Source organism: Oncorhynchus nerka, linkage group LG23, assembly GCF_034236695.1.
Source record: "Oncorhynchus nerka isolate Pitt River linkage group LG23, Oner_Uvic_2.0, whole genome shotgun sequence".
Classification (NCBI taxonomy): domain Eukaryota; kingdom Metazoa; phylum Chordata; class Actinopteri; order Salmoniformes; family Salmonidae; genus Oncorhynchus; species Oncorhynchus nerka.
In genome coordinates this window covers 30,925,093-30,952,363 of record NC_088418.1, presented here as the reverse complement: position 1 = coordinate 30,952,363, position 27,271 = coordinate 30,925,093, and the positions used below count along the sequence as shown (strand labels likewise).

General features: G+C 43.4%; 1 protein-coding gene across 2 annotated transcripts in view; it reads left to right on the top strand.

Annotated features, from left to right (window-relative positions):
* Positions 1-26,982, top strand: part of erbb2 (erb-b2 receptor tyrosine kinase 2) — a 40,032-nt gene extending 13,050 nt beyond the window's left edge. The window contains exons 2-28 of one of the 2 annotated variants that reach the window (XM_029629695.2): positions 802-953; positions 1,057-1,243; positions 1,565-1,705; positions 3,464-3,532; positions 3,654-3,769; positions 4,035-4,176; positions 4,461-4,595; positions 4,727-4,853; positions 5,366-5,439; positions 5,687-5,777; positions 6,558-6,760; positions 7,018-7,147; positions 9,398-9,494; positions 13,113-13,267; positions 13,583-13,630; positions 14,020-14,158; positions 14,684-14,806; positions 14,983-15,081; positions 15,196-15,381; positions 15,495-15,650; positions 19,932-20,007; positions 21,044-21,190; positions 21,417-21,514; positions 21,799-21,987; positions 22,322-22,721; positions 23,411-23,798; positions 24,248-26,982. In XM_029629695.2, the coding sequence (XP_029485555.1) occupies positions 802-953; positions 1,057-1,243; positions 1,565-1,705; positions 3,464-3,532; positions 3,654-3,769; positions 4,035-4,176; positions 4,461-4,595; positions 4,727-4,853; positions 5,366-5,439; positions 5,687-5,777; positions 6,558-6,760; positions 7,018-7,147; positions 9,398-9,494; positions 13,113-13,267; positions 13,583-13,630; positions 14,020-14,158; positions 14,684-14,806; positions 14,983-15,081; positions 15,196-15,381; positions 15,495-15,650; positions 19,932-20,007; positions 21,044-21,190; positions 21,417-21,514; positions 21,799-21,987; positions 22,322-22,721; positions 23,411-23,778 (3,848 nt within the window). In that variant the 3' untranslated portion in view covers positions 23,779-23,798; positions 24,248-26,982. Of the gene's footprint in view, positions 1-801; positions 954-1,056; positions 1,244-1,564; positions 1,706-3,463; positions 3,533-3,653; positions 3,770-4,034; positions 4,177-4,460; positions 4,596-4,726; positions 4,854-5,365; positions 5,440-5,686; positions 5,778-6,557; positions 6,761-7,017; positions 7,148-9,397; positions 9,495-13,112; positions 13,268-13,582; positions 13,631-14,019; positions 14,159-14,683; positions 14,807-14,982; positions 15,082-15,195; positions 15,382-15,494; positions 15,651-19,931; positions 20,008-21,043; positions 21,191-21,416; positions 21,515-21,798; positions 21,988-22,321; positions 22,722-23,410 lie in introns of both variants that reach the window. The other variant, XM_029629694.2, reaches the window with a different exon arrangement.
* The last annotated feature ends 289 nt before the right edge of the window (positions 26,983-27,271 follow it).

Genomic DNA, 27,271 nt, shown 5'->3' with positions numbered 1-27,271 from the left:
GCATTTAGTTGGACAGTGTATACCATGAGTATCCCGCACCTACAACGACTAAAAACCTGAATCTTTAAACTTGATGGGCCCTGGTCAAAAGCAGTGCACTATGTAAGGAAAAGGGTGCCATTTGAGACAAAGCCATGCACTTTGGAGACCCTTGGCAGAGGCTCAGCCATTGGCCAAATCATCTTCTTCTCTCTCTCTGCATTTCCTGTTTCCCTGTATCCTGTGTCACCCAGTGTCCGGCTTGCTGTCTCCAAAACGAGGGAAAGTGATAGCCCTGGAGGAGGGAGAGAGGGGGTGGAATTGAACTTCTGGAAGGAGGGTTGACAAGTGTTATGGGAGTCTTCCAGGGATCTGGGGAGGAAGTAATTTAATGTGTGTGTGTGAAAGACTAGGTTCTTCTTTCTTTCCTGTCTTTAGGAAGAAATTATGTCAATGTGCACACTATATGCACACTATACAGACAATATGCATATTACTGTATTCATCATGCTATGGTAGAGGGAGGAAAAAACCTATAGTGAATCTTAAAGTGAAAAAAGACATGTACTATATGGTGTACTGTATATTGTCAGTTGTTGATACACCTGCAGTGTATGTGACAATAAAACACCACCATTTGTTTTCGGCACATGCAACAGAAATGGCACACCTGATTACCAATTTACCCAAATGCTTAATCAAAGGCGTCACGATGCGCCGAAACACTGGTTGACACAAAGCCGCGCTTCAACTCAGGATCCTGTTCTTTAAATTAAAGGTAACATGTATTAACATATCTATTTTGTGTGTGCGTGTTGTCAGTGTGCCTGGGCACAGACATGAAGATGGCCCTGCCCTCCAGTCTGGAGAACCACTATGAGACCCTGCGGCTGCTCTACACTGACTGCCAGGTGGTGCACGGCAACCTAGAGATCACACATCTTCGGGGCAAGCCGGACCTCTCCTTCCTACAGGTATGTTTTCTTTGCCTGATTTTTCTTCTTCTTCTCCCTCACCTGTTATCAATGCTAACATCCCTCCCTTTCCCCCCTTTCTTCCCTCCCTCCCCCTCTCCAGGGTATCGTGGAGGTGCAGGGCTACGTCTTGATTGCCCGTGTGTCTGTGAGTGTGGTGCCGCTGGACAACCTGCGCATCATCCGGGGAAGCCAGCTGTACAACTCCAGCTATGCTCTGGCTGTCCTGGATAACACCCTCCCTCAAGAAGGGGTGGGCCTGAGGGTGCTCCGCCTCCGCAGTCTCACAGGTGAGGGAGGGGCCAGAGAGTGAGAGGGAAGTCTTTTTGGGATACAGGAGGGATGTAATTGTAATTGAATGAAGGGACGGATTGGATACTTATCGGCCCCTTTTTTAATTCTTTAAAAGTGCATCTTTCCTTCTTTGTCGTAACAACTAATTAGACATGATGGAACAGGTGAATGCAAGGGCTTTACCACATGGCTTTTTCCTGTCCCGTCATTTCTCATCAGTGATTACTTCAAGGAATGTAATCTCTTGTTAGGTTTTTTTGTCAGTTCCTCTGTGAACATTTTGAACTGACCCTTCTCTCCCTGTCCTAACCCCATAGAGATCCTGCTGGGTGGAGTGCATATTTGGGGAAACCACCAGCTCTGTTTCCCAGACCCCCAGCACATGGAGTGGAGGGACACACTGGATGAAAAGAACACACATGCCAAGCAGCTCCGCCTGCAGGCCCGGGCCCCCAACTGTGAGTGTTCCTGTTATGGGAGTTTACACGCACACGTACTCTCAGACGTGTACACACACACAGACATGTGTACACACACACACACACACACACACACACACAAGTGCCTTCGGAAGATATTCAGACCCCATTACCTTTTCCATATTTTGTTAGGTTACAGCCTTATTCTAAAATATATTATTTGTTTTTTCCCCCCTTATTGATCTACACAATATTCCATAATGACGAAGCAAAAAACGTTTTTTGGAAATTGTTGCTAATTTATACAAAAATAAAACACATTTGCATAGGTATTCGGACCCTTTACCCTTGGCAGCAATTACAGCCTCCAGTCTTCTTGGGTATGAGGCTTGGGCTTGGCACACCTGTATTTGGGGAGTTTTTCCAATTCTTCTTTGCGCATCCTCTCAAGCTCTGTCAGGTTGGATGGGGAACGTTGCTGCACAGTTATTTTCAGGTCTCTCCAGAGATGTTCGATCGGGTTCAAGTCCGGGCTCTGGCCGAGCCACTCAAGGACATTCGGAGACTTGTCCCGAAGCCACTCCTGCGTTGTCTTGGCTGTGTGCTTCGGGTTGTTGTCCTGTTGGAACGTGAACTTCCGCCCCCATTCTGAGGTCCTGAGCGCTCTGGAGAAAGTTTTCATCAAGGAACTATCTGTACTTTGCGCCGTTCATCTTTTCCTTGATCCTGACTAGTCTCCCAGTCCCTGCTGCTGAAAAACACCTCCACAGCATGAAGCTGCAACCAGCATGCTTCACTGTAGGGATGGTGCTGGGTTTCCTCCAGACGTAAAGCTTGGCATTGAGGCCAAGGATTTGAATTTTGGTTTCATCAGACCAGAGAATCTTGTTTCTCATGGTCTGAGAGTCTTTAGGTGCCTTTTGGCAACCTCATAGCGGCCTGTCATGTGCCTTTTACTGAGGAGGGGCTTCCGTCTGGCCGCTCTACCATAAAGGCCTGGTTGGTGGAGTGCTGCAGAGATGGTTGTCCTTCTGGAAGGTTCTCGCATCTCCTTAGATGAACTCTAAAGCTCTGTCAGAGTAACCGTCAGGTTCTTGGTCACCTCCCTGACCAAGGCCCTTCTCCCCCAATTGCTTGGTTTGACCAGGCGGCCAGCTCTAGGAAGACTCTTGGTGGTTCCAAACTTATTCCATTTAAGTATGATGGAGGCCACTGTGTTCTTGGAGACCTTCAATGCTTCGACACAATCCTGTCTCGGAGCTCTACGGACAATTTCTTCAACCTCATGGCTTGGTTTTTGCTCTGACATGCACTGTCAACTGGTGGGACCTTATATAGACAGGTGTGTGCCTTTCCAAATCATGTCCAATCAATTGAATTTACTGCAGGTGGACTCCAATCAAGTTGTCGAAACAGCTCAAGGATGACTAATGGAAACAGCATGCACTTGCACTCAATTTCGAGTTTCTGAATACTTATGGAAATAAGGTGTTTGTGTTTTTTTTAATTTTTTTTTACCTGTTTTCACTTTGTCATTATGGGGTATTGTGTGTAGATTGCTGAGGACTTTTTTGATATACGACATTTTAGAATAATTCTGTAACGTAACAAAATGTTGAAAAAGTCAAGGGGTCTGAATACGTTCCGAAGGCACTGTACATCCCATTTGTCAGTCAACTATCGCTATGATTGAAGTGTGGTCAGTCTCTGCAACAATCTGTCTCCAGAGGTCAATGTTTGGTCAACATCGGTGACCGTCTGTCAAGGCGTTGTTGACCGTTTTGTCTTTTGTCCCAGGTCCGAAGTGCTCCCCTGCCTGTGTAAAGCGAAGCTGCTGGGGAGAGACAGAGAAAGACTGCCAGACCCGTGAGTCTGTCTCTTTCCATCATTTCTTCTCTCAATCTGTTTGTCTTTGTCTCCATTCTGTCTATGCCTCTCTCTCTGTCTCTCTCTCATACACTTTCTCTCTTTCTCTCTCCCCGTATAGTGACCCATGTGCACTGTGCATCGGGGTGTCTGCGCTGTAAGGGACCTGATCCCAATGACTGCTGCCACATGCAGTGTGCTGCCGGCTGCACTGGGCCCAAAGACTCAGACTGCTTGGTGAGAATACTGCCATTACAGACAGACAGACACACACACACACACACACACACAGGAACTCCCTGTCTTATTTTAAATAATGTGTATTGACTCTTGCCTCCGATGTGTAAATTTTCCACTGTACTGGTTCCTACAGTTGTGCAAAGAGAAAATACGGTGGTGTGTTACATACGCATTGCGGCAATTGTTCTGCCAATACTGCAGCACAACCTACCTTTTTAATTTCCTTCGGACAAACTGCTAAAGAACTGCCTCTGTTTTACAGTCGTGCCGTCACTTCAACGACAGTGGGACGTGTAAAGACAACTGTCCGCCCCCCACCATCTACGACCCGGTCACCTTCGTGTCCAAACCCAACCCCAACAGGAAGTTCAGCTTCGGGGCCACCTGCGTCAAGACATGTCCCTGTAAGCTTGGCTTACTTTCCTGTATATATAAATGTCCCTTTTTCTATGTCCGTCTCTGTTTCTCTCTCTCTGTCTCTTTCAGGAATTATATTGTCTCTCTATCCCTCCCTCTCACCTATTTCTTCTTAACACACACTCTCTCTCTCAATTAAGTCTGAGGTCAATTCAAAAGGCTTTTATTATCATGGCGAGTGTAGCGACACATACTGTACATTGCCAAAGAAAACATATAGAAACAGAAATATCTCAATTATATTTTAAAATCAACATCTCTCTTTCTATAGATAACTACCTAGCCATGGAGGTGGCCTGTACCATGGTGTGTCCTAAAGCGAACCAGGAAGTGATTATCACCCAGCCTGATGGCAAGGAGACACAGACACAGAAGTGTGAGAAGTGTGAAGGGGAATGTCCAAAAGGTTTGTGTGTGTATGTTTTTGAGTTCGTATGTGCTCTTATGTTATGACTGTGGTGGTGATGGTGGTGGTGTGTGTGTTTTAACATTTGCGTGTGTGCTTATTCACCCTGACTGTATCTATGTGTGTTCCAGTGTGCTATGGGCTGGGCATGGGTGATCTCCAGAGCTCCTCCTGGGTGAGCTCCTCCAACGTGGCCCAGTTCACTGGCTGCAATAAGATCTATGGCAGTCTGGCTTTCCTTCCACAGAGCTTCACAGGGTAACTGCTCTACTGTCTCTTTTCTAGCTTATATCTGGCCCACTAAGAGAGGGGGATTTGTCTGTTACCAACAGCCACTAAAAACCTGGGTTCAACCTGGGCGAGGTTTTCAGTTTACTGGCAAGCTCAATCCAGCAATCGGGTCCGAGCCTCTTGCCCATTATTGTGCCATCTCCATGCAAGCCATTGTTTGCTAACACCAGAAAGACTCAGCAAGGGAGTTATCCCTGTAAATTACTAGTATGGAAGAACTTGTCACATTCACCCTTCCTCACGTGAAGCAATCGCTTCAAACCTTTCTGGCACTAGCACGCACTGCCTCGCACGGATATGACACAATAATGGGCAAGTGGCTATTGTGTAGCAGTATTAACCTCCAGGGTGATGTCACAGCAGCTATTTTATGCCTGAAAGCTCACCTCACATTTGCTGTCACATGTTGAGTTGTTAAGGTGTTGTTCATGTCCATATTGACCACACTCATGTGTGATCTCTGTGTTCCTTTTGTCCAGCGACCCATTGGCTAACATGACAGGTCTGACCCTTAGTGAGCTGGATGCATTTAAGAATTTGGTGGAGATCACAGGTACTGAACACACGCGTACACATGCATGTACACATTAACACACATATGCACGCACACACTCACGCATATATGCGTACATGCATGCATGTGCACATAAACGGAATGCACATGCACACACACACTTACCCTCACACATGCACTCACACGCACAGCCATTTACACACACACACACGCACACACTCGTTACTTTCTTTTGGGAAAGCATTGATTCTGTATGCCTGTTTGTGTGTGTTTCTGTTCCCTACAGGATATCTGTACATTGATGCGTGGCCAGCCAACTGGACTAACCTGAGTGTGTTTGAGAACCTGAAAGTGATCCGAGGAAGGATGCTCTATAAGTAAGTCTGTGGGACTGTCCATCGGTCTGTTCGTCTCCGCCATGTCATTACAGTATCATGTCTGTTGTCAGTCCGCCGGCCAAGTCCGTCTGTCCACTAGTTTTGGTCTACTAATGTTTCATGAAGTCTGTCTTCTATAATAATACTTTTTTTCTGTTTGTCTTGCCAGTCAATATTAATTATATCCATCTACCTGTCTGTCTTGCTTTCTCTTTGTCCTGCTGCCTGCCTGTCTACGTTTGTCCTCATTATATGTGTCCATGTTCTATGCATGTCTGTCTGGTCAAGGATCCCTTGAACTTTGGGTTATAAAAGCTAATGATTACCTAGCACAGCTGCCTGAGCCTGCAGGGTGATATTGTAAATATTGCAGGTTTGTGGATGGACGTCTGTGCAATTGCTACTGGTATGGGGTTTTTTGCTTTCCGTTTTCTGTGTTTCTGTCAAGCTATCTACTCTTTCACTCCTCCCGTCTTTACCCTTCTTCTACCATCCTTCTAACTCCTCTTAACCCCACTTTCTCCTCCAACATTTTTCACTCCCAAAAATAGATTTAAATGTTCTAAATAACGGGAGCTCTCATACTATACCGATTTCCCCCCCATCGTGTGTGGTGCTTGTATCGCGCTGTAACTAAACCTGCTGTTAAACTAAACTTACAGCATAGGTCACGCTGCAGAATATAACTTGACTCACGGTGCGTTAGCTCACAGCGAAGTGCCTTCGCCCATACTACTAACTGAATAAATGAGCTCCCACCTCGCCTCTCTTTCCTTTTAGAGGAGTGTTCTCTCTGGGGGTCCAGTCAATACAGATCCGTTCTCTGGGTCTGCGTTCACTCAGGAGCATCAGTGGGGGTCTGGTCCTGCTCCACAACAACTCCCAGCTCTGCTACACCCAGGACCTGCCCTGGGGGACCCTGCTGCACCCCACCCAGGGGCCCCACCGAATCGTCAATGCCAACCAGGACCCCCAGGAGTGTGGTATGCATAACGCGCGCACCCTTCATGAATGAAAACAAGCAGCACCGCGTGCATGCTAATAGGCACATTTTGTGGATGTCTATGTTGATGTGTATGTGTGTATGGTGGTTGTGTGTTGAGATGGAAGAAACATCAGCGTGTGTGTGTGCATTCATGTGTGAATGTTAGTATGTTCCATGTGGAACAAAAAGCTGTGTCCTTGGTGATCAGTAAAGTTGATTGAATCTAATTGAATTCTCCCTGTCTTCTCCTCCTAGTGGTGGAGGGCCGTATGTGTCACCTGCTGTGTGCTAATGGCTGCTGGGGGCCAGGGCCCAGCCAGTGTGTGGCCTGTGTGAAATTCCAGCGTGGGAAGGAATGCGTGGAGGAGTGCGACATCTATCAGGGGTGAGAGACGGTCAAACAATCTGTCATACGCACGTACACACACATTCTCCCGGCTCCTATGGCTGGAAAATAAGTCAAGAGTGTGTGGAGGAGTGCAATATCTATCAGGGATGATAGACGTATGGGGTGCCGTTAGTAACAACTCTATGTCATGAAAAAGGTGCATATTTTGTGCCATGAAATGCAAACATTGCCGTCTTTTGCTTCCACAAAATGGAGATGGTCAAAAATGAGTAGGGAGTGCACAGTATGTCAGAGCAAATCGATACAAATGTGGAAATGACAACTGGATCAAGTGATTAAAGCATTTAGTCAATCAATTGAAAAGCTTTTATTGTTGAATCTGCCCTCTGGTTCCTTTGGTTGATCCAGACCAAAGCAGCTTGTACAGTATTACATGCTGACTACACTGGCCAAGCGCGCACGTGTTGATTTTGTCCATCATGACACACAGGTTAAAATATCTAAACCAACTGTGAACCAAGTATATTAATTTGGGTGCATGTCGAGCCAATTTGTCCTGGGAGATGAACATTGGGTTGTTAATTTACCTGAAATGCATGTGTTTTTTTTTTTTGTTTTTTTTTGTAGAATTTTGACCTGGAGTCACACAAAATTGTGTGTTTCTGTACTCCGACTATTTATTAACGCTAGAAAATCAGGGCGTTGAGCAATCCCGTTCATGAAGCTGGTTTAGAGAATGCCAAGAGTGTGTAAAGCTGTCATCAAGGCAAAGGGTGGCTTCTTTAAAGAATCTCAAATATAAAATACATTTTTGATTACTTTACTACAGATACTTGCTGCTTTGCTATAAGAAGAAAGGATAAGAGATTGAGAGGTTAAAAAATTATGTTTTATAAAGCCTAATATGAAGCAGTGAGGGTGAATATAATAGCAGCAAAATGCAACAATCAACTGGTAGAAAAGCAGCATAGAATTCTGGTACCGCGCGCAAAAATAACTCTCGTTGTAAGGGCCGTTTATAAATATTTTTTTTTACTTATATGCTTGTATGCTCCTGAAAACCAATGAGTAGATAAGAGAGGCGGGACTTGCAGCGCATCAAGCATCTCAGATAGAACCAAGTTCTGTTTTAGCGCCTGGCTGCGCTGACACCCGTTGACGCGTACGACCAGTGTGGATGAAATGACTGAATAACATGTATGTGTACATTTTATTTTGCAACGCTTGCGCACGCAATATTTGGGTGTCGGCTATATTTGCTGCATGAGCGTTGGCCACAATCTCTCAATAGAACGGAATGAAGTTTTTTTTTAAATACAAGCGAGACCAAGTTGTCATGCAACACAGAGTAAATCGAAGTCACATACCCTGAATACAACAGGTGTAATCTTTCCCATTAAACGCTTACTTATGAGCCCTTTCCCAACAATGCAGAGTTAAAAAGAACATTTGCACAAAAATAAAAGGAAATGGTAACTCAAGGCTGTGTACAAGGAGTACCGGTACAAAGTCAATGTGTGTGGGTGCGAGGTAGTTGAGGTGATTGAGGTAATATGTACATGTAGTTGGGGTAAAAGTGACATGGCAATCCGGATAGATAAACAGAGTAGCAGCAGCGTGTGTGAAGAGTTGAAAGTGTGTGTTTTGTTCATTAGGATACACAATGGAATATGTTAAACATTTTGCAACAGAAAAGATAAATCCAGCCCTGGTAGTTCCTTCCTGTTTCAGTCTGTTTCATTCTGTTTGGTTTCTTATGAACACAACCCAGCATTATGTAGCTCTTGTCAAAAGTAGGGCACTGTATAGACTGGTGGGTCATCTAGCAACAAAACGGATGCGAGTACAACTTTGGGGCAAAACAGACAGGGTTGGCTTCGTTTCAAAGGATTATTGACAACATGTGAACTATATTTTGTCTCCAAATGTTTGTTTATTGAAAACACAAAACAATTTGCACAATACGCACTTGTTGTCTCAAATACATCGCTACAGTTCTTGGTTAGCTAGCTAGCAAATTCTTGCCATATTAGCATAAGCATGAAAAAATAAGTCAAAACAAGATATGGTATCAAGAATAAGATACAACTAGCTTAAAAGAGCCACCTACGATTTAATGGTCATCTTGATATCATCTTGATGCAGGTAGAGTGTGTGGACTGTTTGGATGTGTAGATAAGGCGATGATGTTGATGATTGTGATGTTAATGATAACAGTGATAATGACTAGCAATGGTGATGAGGACAATGTTGATGATGATGCTGATGATGATGTGTTTGGTGCAGTTCCCCGAGGGAGTTTTTCGACAACTCCGAGAGAGTCTGTGGCGTCTGTCACTCAGAGTGTCGCCCCATCAATGGCTCTGCCTCCTGCCTAGGCCCGGTAAGACGTGTGTTTTCGTATATGAGTGGCTGTTTGTGTTACGTTTGTGTGTGTGTGTAGACGATATCCCTCTGTTTGTGTGTATTTTCATTTATGAGTTTTTGTGCGTGTTTTCATTTACAGTGCTGTGAAAAAGTATTTTTCCCCTTTCTAATTTTCTCTACTTTTGCATAGCTTTGATCCCGAATTGTTATCAGATCTTCAACCAAAACCTAATCATAAAAATCGATGACCTACGAGGAAGATTAAACTAGCAACTGGACATTAAAAACTAATATATTATGCTTCACGGAGTCGTGTCTGAACGATGACATTATCAACATACAGCCGGCTGGTTATATGCTGTATCGGCAGGATAGAACAGTGGCGTCTGGTAAGACAAGGGGGGTCGGACTATGTATATTTGTAAACAACAGCTGGTGCACGATATTTAAGGAAGTCTCAAGGTTTTGCTCGGCTGAGGTAGAGTATCTCATGATAAGCTGTAGACCATACTATCTACCTAGAGAGTTTATCTGTATTTTTCATAGCTGTCTACATACCACCACAGACCGATGCTGGCACTAAGACCGCACTCAATAAGCTGTATTCCACCATAAGCAAACAGGAAAACGCTCATCCAGAGGTGGCGTTCCTTGTTGCCGGGGACTTTAATCCCCGGCAATTTCTATCAGCATGTTAAATATGCAACCAGAGGGAGCAAAAACTCTAGACCACCTTTACTCCACGCGCAGAGACGCGTACAAGGTCTCCCTTGCCCTCCATTTGACAAATAACAATGAGCGCACCAGCTGTTCCGGATGACTGTGTGATCACGCTCTCCGCAGCCGATGTGGGCAAGACCTTTAAACAGGTCAATATTCACAAGGCCGCAGGGCCAGACGGATTACCAGGACATCTACTCCGAGCATGCGGTGACCAACTGCCAAGTGTCTTCACTGACATTTTCAACATCTCCCTGTCTGAGTCTATAATACCAACATGTTTTAAGCAGACCACCATAGTCCTTGTGCCCAAGAACACTAAGGTAACCTGCCTAAATGACTACCGACCCGTAGCACTCACGTCTGTAGCCATGAAGTGCTTTGCTGGTCATGGCTCACATCAACACCATTATCCCAGAAACCCTAGACCCACCTCAATTTGCATACCGCCCCAACAGATCCACAGATGATGCAATCTCTATTGCACTCCACACTGCCCTTTCCCACCTGGACAAAAGGAAAACCTATGTGAGAATACTATTCATTGACTACAACTCAGTGTTCAACACCATAGTGCCCTCAAAGCTCATCAATAAGCTAAGGACCCTGGGACTAAACATCTCCCTCTGCAACTGGATCCTGGACTTCTTGACGGGCCGCCCCCAGGTGGACAGGTAACAACAGATTCGCTATGCTGATCCTCAACACGGGGGCCCCTCAGGGGTGCGTGCTCAGTCCCCTCCTGTACTCCCTGTTCACTCATAACTGCACGGCCAGGCACGACTACAACACCATCATTGCGTTTTTGCCGATGACACAATAGTGGTAGGCCTGATCACCGACAACGACGAGACAGCCTATAGGGAGGAGGTCAGAGACCTGGCTGTGTGGTGCCAGGACAACAACCTCTCCCTCAACGTGATCAAGACAAAGGAGATTATTGTGGACTACAGGAAAAGGAGGACCGAGCACGCCTCCATTTTCATCGACAGGGCTGTAGTGGAGCAGGTTGAGAGCTTCAAGTTCCTTGGTGTCCACATCACCAACGAACTAACATAGTCCAAAGGTTCTACAGCTGCACCATGTAGAGCATCCTGACTGGTTGCATCACTACCTGGTATGGCAACTACTTGGCCTCCGACTGCAAGGCACTACAGAGAGTAGTGCGTATGGCCCAGTACATCACTGGGGCTACGCTTCCTGCCATCCAGGACCTCTATACCAGGCGGTGTCAGAGGAAGGCCCTAAAATGTTCAGACTCCAGCCACCCTAGTCATAGACTGTTCTCTGCGCTACCGCGCGGCAAGCTGTACTGGAGCGCCAAGTCTAGGTCCAAGAGGCTTCTAAACAGCTTCTACCCCAAGCCATAAGACTCCTGAACATCTAATCAAATGGTTACCCAGACTATCTGCATTGCCCACCCCCTGTTTTACGCCGCTGCTACTCTGTTATTTTCTATGCATTGTCACTTTAATAACTCTACCTACATGTACAGTGGGGGAAAAAGTATTTAGTCAGCCACCAGCCACCAATTAGTCAGCCATCAGTGGTCTTGTATGTCTTCCATTTCCTAATAATTGCTCCCACAGTTGATTTCTTCAAACCAAGCTGCTTACCTATTGCAGATTCAGTCTTCCCAGCCTGGTGCAGGTCTACAATTGTGTTTCTGGTGTCCTTTGACAGCTCTTTGGTCTTGGCCATAGTGGAGTTTGGAGTGCGACTGTTTGAGGTTGTGGACAGGTGTCTTTTATACTGATAACAAGTTAAAACAGGTGCCATTAATACAGGTAACAAATCCTGTGGAGGACAGAGGAGCCTCTTAAAGAAGAAGTTACAGGTCTGTGAGAGCCAGAAATCTTGCTTGTTTGTAGGTGACCAAATACTTATTTTCTTTACTTTTTTTTTCATTTTGTCTGTCATAGTTGAAGTGTACCTATGATGAAAATTACAGGCCTCTCTCATCTTTTTAAGTGGGAGAACTTGCACAATTGGTGGCTGACTAAATACTTTTTTGCCCCACTGTACATATTACCTTGACTAACCCGGTACCCCCTGTATATAGTCTCGCTATTGTTATTCTACTGCTGCTCTTTAATTACTTGTTCCTTTTATTTCTTATTCTTATTTTTTAAACGGCATTGTTGGTTAGGGGCTTGTAAGTAAGCATTTCACTGTTCTATTCGGTGCATGTGACTAATAAAATTTGATTTGGTGGTGGTTGTGTGATGGTTTGGGGATGCTTTGCTGCCTCAGGTCCTGGATGACTTGCCTTAACAGAAGGAACCATTAATTCTGCTCTGTATCAGAAAATTCTACAGGAGAATGTCAGGTCATCCGTCTGTGAGCTGAAGTGCAGCTGGGTCATGCAGCAAGACAATGATCCAAAACACAATTAGCCTACATGAAAATGGTTAAAAAGCGACAAGTTTTGGAATGGCTTAATACCAATTCAAATGTCGTGGCAGGATTTGAAACTAGTAGTTCATGCTTGAAAACCCACAATTGTTGCTGAGTTAAAGCAGTTATGCATGCGAGAGTGGGCCAAAATTCCTCCTCATTGATGTGAGAGACTGTTTAACAACTTCAAGAAGCATTTGGTTGCAGTCATTGCCGCTAAAGGTGGCACAGACAGTTATTGAGTGTAAGGGGGCAATTCCTTTTTTACAAAGGGGAATTAGGTGTTGCATAACTTTAATTCAATAAATCAAATACGTTTTTAAAAATGTGGTTATTTGTCAACTCCGTTTCGCTTGATCTAATATTAGGTTTTGGTTGAAGATCTGCTAACATTCAATATAAAAAAATATGCAAAAAAACAGATCAAATCAGGAAGGGGGCAAAAACGTTTGACTATATATGTGTTTTTAAATACTGTGTGTGTGAATCTAAGCTCTCTCTTTCGTCTTACCTCTAGGGGGCCCACCAATGTACAGATTGCCTGCACTACCAGGATGGGGAGGTGTGTGTGGAGAAATGTCCCAGTGGGTTGAAGGAGGAGCAGCACACTGTGTGGAAATACAGCAATGCCACGGGCCACTGCCTCTCCTGCAACACCAACTGCACACTCTCGTGAGTGTACACACACACACACACACACACACTTAAACAGACACACACACACACAGATGTAACATGAGACATATACACACACAAACACACAGGCATGTGAACATGCACACACAGGCATGTGATCGCAAACACACACACACACAAATGGGCATGTGACTGCAAACACACACCAACTTAAACACACACACCGATATGACATGAGATATATATATACACACACAAACAGGTGCGTGAACACACACACAAACAGCCGCGTGAACACACACACACCACCACCAAAACTGCACAATGCTAATGCTGCTTTTTCTTTCTTAGGTGCACTCAGAAGGATGAAAGAGGCTGCCCCATCCATACTAAAACAGGGTAAGGTTTTCCATCACAAATATCTGTCATGCTCTGCTCATGCTTAACTGATATCCCATTGTCTTTCTTTGTCAATACTTTTCTTTTTTCTCCAAGCCACACCCACCACGTTGGTGCTGTTTCTCCCCTCTATCCAACTCTCTCCCATTCTCTCTTATCCAACTGTCGTAAAAATAAATTGTGATCTTTTATCTCTCCTGCTCTATAACCGAAGTTCTCCAGTGTCATCTTTGAGCCTGTTGTCCTGTTGCTCCGAGGATTACTTACACCTCCTTCAATGCATTCACAAAATATTCACAAGGAAGCCAAGAGGGTTTATGAATGTGTAGTAGCATTAGTAAAAGTAGTAGGTACTTGATGAATGTGAATGTTGCTCTCTGTCTTTCCAGGCCGGGCACTTCGATCGCGGCTGCGGTGGGCGGGGCGGTGCTCTTCCTCATCCTATTGGGTCTGCTGGTGTTCTACCTACGCCGACAGAAACAGCTCAAGAGGAAGGAGACATTGAGGAGGATCCTCCAGGAGCATGAGGTGGGTGTGGGCACTGCCATGACACATGGGGCTGGTGCGAAGCATCATGGGGGGGGGGGGGGTTGTTGTTCAAAAGGCAGAATTTGGAAAATGATTCATGCGAAGCTTGTAAATGATGTCTTTGTAATATCAGTAGGTTTCTACTTGTAAAGATCATACAATATGTTAATAAGCTGTCTGTCTTATAGTTACAGGGGTTAAAGTTCTGTCACTGCGACGGATTTCCTTCATATGGCTTCGTCTTTTTTTTTTTTTAATACATTGAAAAGTTTCATACGTGTACGTTTAAAACATTTTTTTGTTTATTTTATTTTTTTATACATGAAAGGGGAGGTTAACTTGGCCCCCGACAATTTTTCTTCTATAACCCCTGTAGTTAATGTTAGTAGTGTTTCCCAGGGCATTATCAATGTTGTAGGTCTTGTCGTAACACAAGCGTGATAAAAGTTTCAGTTCTAAGTGAAAGAGTCGGTGATTGCAGTTCTAGTTTGAACTGCAAACATGATGTCTTCTCTCTGTCTGTAGCTGGTGGAGCCTCTGACTCCCAGCGGAGCCCTGCCCAATCAGGCCCAGATGCGCATCCTCAAGGAGACCGAGCTAAAGAAGCTAAGAGTTCTGGGCTCAGGAGCCTTCGGCACTGTTTACAAGGTGTGTGTGCAAGCGTCTGTCTGCCTTTGCGTTGTCTATAAGATACCCTCATACCAATCGAATAGTTTGAAATTTAATATAACATTGATTGTCAACATCGTTTATTGAAATTCAAACTTTTTCTAAAGTTACTATGTTATTATAGCGTAATTATAATGTGAATATACTCATTCCAGGGGGCGTGGGCTCCTGATGGGGAGAATGTGAAGATCCCGGTGGCCATCAAGGTTTTGCGGGAGAACACTTCGCCCAAGGCCAACAAGGAGATCCTGGATGTGAGTTTTGGTATCAACCCATCCTTCTTTTAATGAATCCTTACACACAGACTCTCACTGTCTTTCTCGCTCTTTCTCTCTTTCTTTAACACACACACACACACACACACACAGGAGGCGTACGTAATGGCCGGTGTGGCCAGTCCCTATGTGTGTCGTCTGCTGGGTATCTGCCTGACCTCCACAGTTCAGTTGGTCACCCAGCTCATGCCATACGGCTGCCTGCTGGACTACGTCCGAGAGAACAAGGACCACATCGGCTCCCAGTACCTCCTCAATTGGTGTGTGCAGATAGCGAAGGTGAGGCTACGAGAGATATGATCTGTCCATCATTCATTCGTTCGTCCGTCTGCATGGGATCATAATGGCTATGGGTGTAATTTCTTATTTTGTGTCTGTGTGTGTATGTTTAGGGGATGAGCTACCTGGAGGATGTGCGTCTTGTGCACAGGGACCTGGCAGCACGTAACGTCCTGGTAAAGAACCCCAACCACGTCAAGATCACTGACTTCGGCCTGGCTCGCCTGTTGGACATAGACGAAACAGAGTACCATGCTGACGGAGGCAAGGTATGGCTGTGTGTGTGTTTTTATATAGACACACACACACACACACACTGAGTGTACAAAACATTAGGAACTTTCCATGACATAGACTGACCAGATGAATCCAGGTGAAATTTATGATCCCTTATTGATGTCACCTGTTAAATCCAGGCTGTTAAATCTGACCTTGTTACCTTACAGAAAGTCCTAGTTGGTTTAAAACTTGTATTTAATGCGTGCAAGACTAAATACATGTTGCAGGGCTGCCAATGTGAATTTCATTGCCCAATGACACAGCCCCTAGTTGTGCCAATTTCCTGCAATTCTACATATTCTGACATGGCTTAGGCCAATGACCAGAGCGGATTTTTTTGTAATAGATTTTTTTTACCACATGTCAGGTGTATTTAGGACTACTGTTACTTTGAGTATGCTAATATTTTTTTGGGGTGGTTTGACACTTTTTCAGACAGTAATTAAATGAGATGGGGAGACAGGAAAATGGGAGAAACATTGGGAAGGTTGGGTGCAGGGATTGATCCCTGTTCTCAGGTGGAAAGCTGTATGTGACACGTGCCGAGGAGTGTTCCCACTACACTAAAGCTCTGCACAGGAAATACTCGTATTAATAGTTGATGGCAGTGTGTAACCAAATCATAAATTGTATTCTCCTTGTCCATGGACTGCTTTTAAGGTAAGGACACAATCCTTTTGTATTTTGGGTAAACTATCTCTTTTAAAATAGGGCTGAAAGAAAATCCTGCTTGCTCTCCAGGAGGGTTGGCCACCCCTGATGTTTCCCAAGTGCTGGGTGTTCCAAAATGTTCTTGTAATCAAAATCACCCAACCTTCAAGAAAAGTCTAATGAATATCAATATTCAGGTGGTTTATGCAGACCAGTTGAAGATCCTTGCCATCATCTTATTCTACATGTACAAAATATGATTTGTTAATGAGTTGTGGGTCCCCCTAAAATGTCAAAAATATTTTTGGATTCCCGGAGCTTTCAATATCCAATGCTTATTTGTATGACATATTCAAAACTGTCCATGAATGGCTGAAAAAATACATAGCCTCATATATTACATTTTCAAAGACACAAGTATGCATATCAGATTTCAAATATGTGATTACACCTGCAAAATTGGGAAAAATCTCATCAAGAAGAAGTGGAATAATAAAATAACTGTGGGGAATAACAGTAGTGTTCTTGTTGACAAGCAGAGTAATTACCCTACATTATTGCCCAATGTAAAAAAAAATGTCCCCCCCCCTCTAAAATTAAACAAAAAAGAATGACACTTTTTAGTTCACAACCTGTTCGACAATATGATTTTCATAGTTACAAATCGGGTCACCCTACCAAACTTCCCTGCAAAAACATGCTCTAGTTCTGTCTGCTGCCTTTTCTTTGTCACAGCCTAAATGCCAATCACCAAACCAGGGGACTAAAGAAAATGTGGATGACATGCTGACAAAAGGCTGCGTTCTGCAATAGGGGTGGGAGTAACCGCAATTACATTTTCTTGACATTGTACATTAAACAGCGCTTCCATGCTGCTATTTTTACAGTTTTATAAACTCAGAGGATAACGTTCTCTCTCTCCATTCAGCTCCACTCTAACCTTGATGGGTGTTTCTTTAAAACATGCATCCAATCCCCTTGATCCCTAACATAACTAGACTAAACATATGCTTCAATCATATGCTTCAATAATCTGCTGTTCACCGGGCTGTGGCAAAGTAGGACAATGATAGAGGTTCCGGTCGTGATGTTAAATTGCAGGCGCAGATGTTCCGATTTCAAAACGATTTGGAGCACAGTTGAAAGTTAATGCGCTTACTATAATGGACTAATTAGAAAAATAAAAGCACTTTTCAATGCGTGAGATAATCGAGGTGTTTCGTAAGAGCGCGCAAAGAGGGTCAAATGCATGTGTCTCACGGCCAATGCGTGAGAGTTGGCAGCTCTGGTGTTCTTTCTAGTTCTCGCAAGAATGTTTCAGATGGATACATTTGTATTCATTGGATTGTTCTAGGGCTGGAACCAGTTTGTGTTTTTACTTTACCTTCTATAATGGTATTTCAATGTTTGTTTTGTTAAATGTGACATGCAACTCTGGCGCGTGTAATATCCGTTTTTGAATGGTTTACTCCATTTGCTACTTTTCTCCCTCTCCCCCTGCTGCTTCCCACATCAAGCTCTGCCCCATGTCACTCAAGGAGAGAGCAGTTGCTCAACCAAGATGTCACTAGCACTTTCTTACCATTAATTCTGCAAGATGTTGGTGACAAGGAGGCTGCTTTCTACAAGCGTTAACTACATTATTATCTATCATTATATATAACTACATTATTAGTTTGTGTATCTTACTGTCTGCAAACTACTGTCTGCGAGTTTTTCTTTTCTTAGCAAGTTCCAGCTCAAATAAATTGTTAGCCGCTAATCGCTAGTTAGATTATGTAATGAGTCAGCGCAAACGTAGCTAGCTCACACAGCCAGGTTGTTTGTGCAATGGTATCTACCAAATCAGAGAAGAATAGACAAAGCATGAATATAATAGCTAGCTACACGAGGTAAGAAAACATGTAATGTAACCTCTAATGAGAGTCCCCTGGAAACACTGACCAACACTTTGGTTTCTACCCTGTCAGTAATTCCTCCATGGCTTATTCATTCATTGTCATGTCAAACAACAATTTATTCAAGGTGCTGCCCACTGTATTCCAACTTTAGAATTAGATGAATCATTCTATTTCCATGATTCCAACAGTTCACCAATTAACTAGGCCTAGATTTTTTTTGCCCATATTATGCAGCTCTGTAGGGCACTGTGTGGAAATAATAACAAAGTGCAGGAAATCCAGAAATGTATGAAAATGCAGAAAGTTATTTTGGTTTGAAGTTGGATTAAACAGTATAAAACATTCAGAATAGAGAAAGCTCCATTGAAATCACTTATAATGTATGTTTCCACCCTAGGGTCATGAACTTCTCATAAATGTATTTAAAACCTTTATTATTCATAAAACCTAAAATAACGCCAAATACTGTAAAATATTTGAAAAATATAGTGATACGAAATTTTGGCCATATCACCCAGCCCTAGATGATTCTCCCATTTATCAGGTTCCCGCCTACAAATCTGCGCATTTGGATGAACAAATACTTCATGTTTAAAAAAAACAAATATGGATGAGTTAGTTAAAAAGCTAAGATTTGAAAGTGGGCTTTTTTAGAAATAGATCTTCCCTCTCCCTAAATTAAAAATGGTATAGTCAACTTTCCTGCCAGTTCATGATTATGGTGACACCATTTACCAGATTGCAGAAGCTACCACTCTTAAACTTTGTATGCCGTTTACTATAGTGCCATTCATTTCATCACTGGTGGCAGTCTTAATATTTAATACCACTGCGTCATGTATCAAAAGGTGGGCTGGTCCTCATTAAAGTCCTGTCGATCAATTTATCACTCCCTTTTTGTTTATAAAGCCCTACTACACAAGCTTCCAACTTACCTAACTTTGTTTATTAAAGTTTTAAAAATATATGAGAGGGTTTGGTCACTCGAGCTGTCTCAGGTCTCTACCGAATTAGGTAAATCTGCTTTTAGTTTTAATGCACATCATTGCTGGAACCAACTGCAAAATACACTGCAATTGGATGCTCTGATGCCGCTTGGGCAACTTAAAATATTAATTGGGGAACTATTTGCGGAGGAATAATTCTGTTTTTCTTGATTGTTTGTTGTGCTATTATTTAGTTTGTTTTTGTACTGATCTGATTTTTATTAGATTTTGTCTATGAATTGTATGTGCAGGGCTCCCTTGAGAAAGAGACCCTGGTCTCAATGGTGAATCCCTGTTTAAAAATAAATAAATATAGATGATGGGGAGGAGACGGGTTAAACAAGGAATTTTAAGCCATGAGACAATTGAGTCATGGATTGTATATTTGTGCCATCAGATAGTGAAGTTTTGTATTTTATTTAACCAGGCAATGGGAAAGACAAAATATTTAAGCGCCTTTGAACGGGGTATGGTAGTAGTTGCCATGCGCACCGTTTTGAGTGTGTCAAGAACTGCAACGTTGCTGTTTTTTTAACGCTCAACAGTTTCCTATGTTTATCAAGAATGGTCCTCCTCCCAAAGGACATCCAGCCAACTTGACATAACAAACTGGGGGATCCCGTTGGCCCCGACGAATTGAGACTGTTCTGAGGGCAAAATGGTGTGCAACTCAATATCAGGAAGGTGTTCCTAATGTTTAGCTCACTCAATGTGATGTATTTGTGCTCTTCAGGTGCCTATTAAGTGGATGGCGTTGGAGTCTATCCTCCACAGGAAGTTCACCCACCAGAGTGATGTGTGGAGCTACGGTCAGTCTAGACACTTCTAACCCATCTTGATACACATACTTAATATATAAATAATGGCACTAAGCATTTAAATATTCACTAAGACGGCAACGTCAACTGTTATTTCAGACTCAATTGCCATAATGCGTATGCAACAAGGCACTCTATCGAATCGAATAGCAATAGTTTGTTTACAAAAACCTGTACCACAGGTTTTAGTGCCCACAACTGTTTATCTATAGCTCTGAATAAAGTCAGCAAACTGAGTGTGAGATATAACATTTAAATGGCCGCCATGTTGGCACCAAACATTCAAAGACTACCTTCTAGTTTGAATAGACTGTTATTGCCATAATATCACACATGACAAAACAACAGTTTATTATAGAATACTACAGTACTTACTGTAGAATACTATAATACACACTGTAGTATCCCTCGATCATGTGTAGTACTTACTATAGAATGTTGTAGTATACTGTAGAATATTACAGTAACTACTACAGTATTATCTGCAAATATACACTGTAGTAAAAATTACACTAATGTCTGCAAAAACACTACACTTTTTTAACTATAGTAAATGCTAAATTGTTGAATTTGAATACATACTGCCAATTCCCCTCCCCCATAATCACAATTTGTGACACCCATAAGTGATAAACCTACATGCCAAATATAGACCACATTGTGTTCCCTACAGGTAATAGAAATAGGGAGCAGAAGCTCTGAACTATCCATTCACACCCTAGTCCTACCTACCTAAAGGTTAAGGAAAATGTGCTCTTTTAGTATTTCTCCTGAAGGAGAAAGCCACCTCTATGTAAAAGATAATACAACAAAAACACTGTAGTAAATACTACATTTATGTCTGCAAAAACACTACAGTATAGAACAGTCAGCAAAAATACTAAAGTGAATACTACAGTAAAGTCTGCAAAAACACTACAGCATTTATACCATAGTACACCATACTGTTTTTGTAATTTTGGATGGAGCATTTGGAACCATCTCTATCTGCAACTGTATCTGCAACTGTATCTCTCGATTTCATTAGGGGTGACTGTTTGGGAGCTGATGACCTTTGGGGCCAAGCCCTATGACCTGATCCCGGCACGAGACATCCCAGAGCTGCTGGAGGGGGGCGAGAGGCTCCCCCAGCCCCTTATCTGCACCATTGACGTCTACATGATCATGGTGAAGTGTAAGTGGCACAGGAACTGTAGCGTTTCTTCCATACAAACAAAATGGGGGGGTTCACCCCAAAATCAAAGTTTGTTGACACAGCTCATAGGCCAATACTCCAAATAAATGGAAAAGACTCATCCATTCAAGTCTTTTTTAAAGCTCAACACGAATTACATGTATTTAATTGATAGTATAGTTCAGACTATAGTTCAGACTATACTGTGTCTGCGTTTGATACACAGGCTGGATGATTGAACCAGACAGCAGGCCTAAATTCAAGGAGCTGGTGACAGAGTTCAGCGCCATGGCACGAGACCCACCTCGCTACGTAGTCATCCAGGTGTGTGTGTCTGTTGTTGTCTCTGTCTATGTTGCCGTCTGTCCGTCTGTGACTGGGTGGCTGTGTGTGTGCGTGCTTGTAGACATGCTTGATGTGTGGATATTGTTTGCCAGTCTGACATGAGTATGAGTGGAATCTGTGTGCATGTGAGTTTGTTTGTTCAAATACATGTAGCCAAACCCTCACCATCTGTTTGATTACCAGCTTACTTAATTTCCTAAATCATTCCTTTCTTCCTCTCCCTCCACCTCCTCTTTCTCCCTCCCTCCCTTCTCTCTCGCCAGAATGATGACAAGATGAGTTTGTCCAGTCCGGTTGACAGTCAGTTCTTCAGGATGCTACTGGAGGAGGAGGGAGCCGAAATCAGAGACCTGCTGGATGCTGAGGAGTACCTGGTGCCCCAGCCCAACTTCTTCAGACCCCAAGCGGAGAACTCGGGCCCCAACGGCCCCTCACGACACCACTCACACAGGGTCAGTACTCAACTCACTTTGTCCTCTCTGAATTATTTCCTCTGCCTTTTCCTCCCATTTACCCTTTTCTTCTGTCCTGTCTGTCTTTGGAACGATCACTTAGCCTCTACTTGCAACCTCTCCTGTTCTTCCCTCATTTCCTTCCGTTCTCCATCGTTCCCCCTCCTCCTGCCCCTTCCCTCTCCCCTTTTGCCTCTTCTTCCTCTAATAGTAAGTTTCCTTGAGATCTACTTTCTCACACACACTCTCTCTCTCTCTCTCTCTCTCTCTCTCTCTCTCTCTCTCTCTCTCTGTCTTTCTGTCTCTCTCACAAACTCTTCCTCCACCCCCTCAGAGTACAGACCATGGATTGGACAGCGAGCCCTCCATGGCGGGCGGCCCGAGAAGCATGTACTCCTCGGTGAGCACCCTGGGGCGCAGCCAGTACCCCACTCTGCCCATGGGGGCCAGTGCCATCTCCAATGGGCCCTGGAACCCCCATTACCCCTCCCTCCTGGCCCGCACCACCTCACACCTCTCTACGGGGGGACACTCGGACTCTGTGTTCCTGGACGGGGATCCCGATGACGCCCCAGCGAGCCCCGGGCGCTATTGCAAAGACCCCACCTTCCCCAATGGAGGAGAGAGCGACCTGGAGACGGATGGACCGTCACCGATGCATCATTATAATCATCTTAATCATCACTCGCTGCCCCGTAGGGGTAATGCGTATAATCATAATCACGCGTTACCAGGTGAGTTAGGTCATAGACAGTACACAATAGACCTGTGCTGTTTTGCCTGGTCCAAAGGAACCAATGGATTATCAGTGGTGTGAAGTACTTAAGTAGAAATACTTAAAGTACTACTTAAGTAGAGTTTTGGGGTATCTGTGTTTTGGTGTAACTTCTACTCCACTACATTCCTAAAGAAAATAATGTACTTCCCATGGGGGCCAGCGACAAATAAGTATATATAAATAAGCATATATAAAATCGAAGACTTAGACTTTTACTCAAGTAGTATTTTACTGGGTGAGTCATTTTCTATTAAGGTATCTTTACTTTTACTCAATTTTGGCAATTGGGTACTTTTTTCACCACTGCGGATAAGTGCAGTGGATAAGTGTAAACTTACCCCTTGCATCTGGCACTCTAAGCAAGCTCAAGCAAATGCTCAAGTATTTGAAGGAAAACAAATTGTATTTGAACTCCGGTCTGAATACACACATTCATCTACTTATACGTGGTGCTGAAAAACATCTGTGCAAGTCATAATCAGTGTTGTCCCTATTAATTTGTTATTCACGTAATATGGCTGTGCCTTCACCTGTACTTCTTTATGTTCAAAGACTACCATTTAAAAAATATATAATTCAATCTGTATATCTCTATGTGAAACTACATATCTGAACTATTCTCCTCTCCTCATTCTCCTCCCCCAGAGTACATCAACCAGGAGGTGCAGGACCTCCGGCCAGGGGCCGTCGAGCGCCCCAGCACCCTGCCCCGCAAGGGAGCAGCCGAGAGGCATCGGCACCTCCCCAATGGCCTGAGCTCGGGACACAGCGTGGAGAACCCAGAGTACCTGGTCCCCATGATGACCTCCGGCTCCACCTCTCCTGCCTTCGACAATCCCTACTACCTGGACCTAGTGGCTAAGGCTGTGGCCGGAGGGGGTGGTGGTGGGGAAAGGGATGGGGGGCCTAACCCTACTCCCAGGCAGGTGAATGACTTTGTGACGCCCACGGCAGAGAACCCAGAGTACCTGGGCCTAGCAGACACCTGGAGCGGCCAGAGAGAGCACACCTGATGAGACTGACAGGAAGTGATGTGAGGAGGCATGAACCTGGGTTACGGACAGGGGATAGGGTAGCTACTGCTGTAGAAAAGGAGGAGCGTGGGAGGGATGGAAGATGGGAACGAGTGTGTGTGTGTGAGATGCAGGGGTATGTGAGGACTGTGTGTGTGTGTGCCTGTGTGCATGCATTTGAGAAAAAATGCATTAAGAGTGAATGCACGTTGAGTATCTCAGATTAAGTTCGCATGAGTGGGAACTAGGATGTGATTGCGTGAATGGAGGTGTACTGTTTGGAGTAGCAGTCACAGGGCTGCCAGCCAGAGGATGTCCAGCTTGTATCCCCTGAAATCCTGGGGTGTTACACAACACCACCCAATACAATGTAGCATTATCAGAGGGACGTTGTTATTATTAGCATGTGTGTGCTGAACTTGTTTCAACGCTCACCAAGGTTTCTTTCCTCCTTGTCTCCCCACGGTAGCACCTCAATGTCAACATTTTTAACACAGCCTCGGAAACAACACGGAGTACTTTGAAGGCTGAGGAAATAAACAGTTCTCAAATCCTGACTATATGGTACTACTAGCAGGCAAAAGACGGACAGCACCACAATATCTAAATATTTTAAGTAATCTCATGATAAATGGGAGAATAATCCAAGTAACACTGGACTAGGGATATAAAATTTGAAATATTTCAGTTTTTAGATTTATTTTATTGAACGTTATCATTCATGTTTGTGTGGTATATTGTCATATTTGTGCGTGAATCATTATGTGAGTGTCTGATTCCCTTATCCTTTCCTTCTTGTAATCATACATATAAGACATTGCTCGTCTTCCTGGTTTTATGGGGGGAAAATGTACAACACACTAATGTGTGGGGTTTCAGACAAAACTGGTTGTAATGTATTTAACCTATTTTAGCAAGGGGTCCCATTGAGACCAAGGTCTCTTTTGCAAGGAAGCCCTGTATATGATGTCTTTTCAACCATTTTCCCCCACCGGTAAAGCCATTTATATGCTCATGAGGAAGAAGTTTAATATTCTGGTGAGCAGCTCGAAGACCTGATGGGGCTCGGTACAATCAAAGCCATTTTGTTTGGCCAAGAGAAGGGCTTTGTTGACCATCTTACCGACGTCTGTCCACCACGAAAGAAATACATTATGCATTTAGAAGACCGCCATTGTGGCCAGGGAAGACGTGTTCATTAATGTGGCTTTAAAATGGTAGATTGGCATATAGAAGACCAAGGGGGTTTGTGTAAGCTTAGACTTTGTGCAATGTTCTTGATAAGTTCTTTACAACATACCAGTGACATTTCTGGGAAAGGTACTACTGTACGAAGAATTCCAGGTTTTCAGCTGAATAGTGGAAAACCACATTGGCAAAAGTTTCAAATTTTCATTTGAAAAGGTTATTTGCGTTTTAATTTCAGTTGCTTACAATGCAGAATGTGCAATACACGCACTGCATAACTCCCAAAGTTTCCAAGATAGGGTCCAGTGTTATTCTTCCACTGTGTCCCAAACTTTGTCATTGTGGACACCCAAGAAAAGTGAAGATTGAGTTCTAATACTACGGTTGAATATTTTGAGAATTTGTTTGTCCCTGAAGTTGGAAGAAACCAATGTATTTTTATTCACATGAGACATGTTTATATTCTTGCGTGTGATTCTGAAGAGGGAAATGTGTCCCTCGTTGTTGTTGTTGTTGTTTTTGATAATCAAATGCATAGTTCAGATTCCTCTGGGCAACAAGCCCACACTTCTAGTTAATAATCGACCGCATTTTTTAAACGGCGATTTACATGTTAAAGGCCCAGTGCAGTCAAAAATGTGATTTCTCTCTGTTTTATACATATTTCCACACTGAGTTTGGAATAATACTGTGAAATTGTGAAAATTATGATAATGCCCTTTTAGTATATGAGCTGTTTGAAAAGACAGCCTGTTGTGGTGGGATGGAGTTTTTCCATGCCTACTACCAGGCAGTAAATTAGTTAATAGACCAACAAGAACGAGTTCCAAAATTCTACCAATGACAGCTAGTTTTCAGTTTTCCCCTCCCCACTCACCACTCCCAGACAGCCCTAGCAAAATTCTTATTTGAGAAATTGCTCTTTGCTAAGAATCTGTTTGTTTTCAATTAAAATGGTCAAAAATAAACACAATCACAGTAAGGTTCTAAATGGTTACCCAGAAATGATTTAATATTGTGATAAAAATGGCTGCATTGGACCTTTAACTTCTCTGGCTGTGAGGGGGATACTGACAAGTCAATGGAGCCATTGTTTCTTTATGGATGTGTGGGAAGATCAATAACTCCCCTACCAACTGTCCCCTCCACCACCAGTGAACATGCTTCTGCTTTGAAAAGAGGGAGAAATCCTGGGTTTTCTGGTGTGAACGCCTTGGAGTTGGCATGGAGGAGGGGCTGGGAACTATCCCACATTTTTGAATGGGGGGCGGAGGGTGTTGTATGGATTCAGAGACTTTTAAACACGTGACCTGAAAGGAATGAATAACTGCAACGCTTTTGACAGGAAATCACCATTTTGCCCCTATTCAGCCAAATGTTTGTTCCCAAGATCTATATTGGTTCATCATGGATTGAGGTGCTTGCACATTTGTTTTTATGAGAAAACACTCTTGGAATCCAATGTACTTTACAAGTGCCAATTAATCTTTGCTGGTTACTTTCCTGATAGTGACCAAAACAATGAGTTATGTGTGTCAGTGTCGGGTGGGGATGGTTAAAGTATTCATCGATTTAAAAAAACATTTTTTTTTATGACTTTTAAAAAAAACTTTTCTTCCCCGAGGTATTGGCACCAGCACTAGCCACATTTGCTTTGGAATCTTGTTGTCCTCGTATGGGTAAGCTTACAATTTTAGCCGCTTATAAATGTGTTGCTTTTGTTTCTGAAGCATTTGGGATGTCTTAACAAATTTGATAGATATTGATTATACAACTCCGAAGTTACGGCCAATAGCTTTTCATACAACCAGCAGTTTTGTACTCGTAGAATTTAGACAAGCTTTGTCAGCCGTTTCTGATGAGCCATTGACATCGTTTATTTTTATTTTTACATACAGTATATTGACAGTCATTCCCTTCCACGTGCTGTAAAAGTTTCATGACTCTAGGACCAATCAAAGTCATTCAAAATACCTTGAGGTTCCAAAACTATAATAAACATTTTTTTTTGTTCAATTCCTGAAAAGTTCACTTTTTGGAGATACAATGTTTTCCAGTGACGATATGAGAAATCTGGGGCTTCTTAGAGTTTAGTGCTATTTTACAATGCCAGAGATTTCAGACAAGGGCAAAAAAAACACTAAACTTGGAGGAGCAACCACACAACTCCAGATTCTTACTCCCATCCACATTGATTAATTTAGGCTTGGGAAGCCTTAATCAGTGGGCTCATCAGCCAATCAGCAACTAAGTTAATCACAGAGGCGTAAGCAATCCAAGCTGACCCTTCAGGACTGGGGTTTCC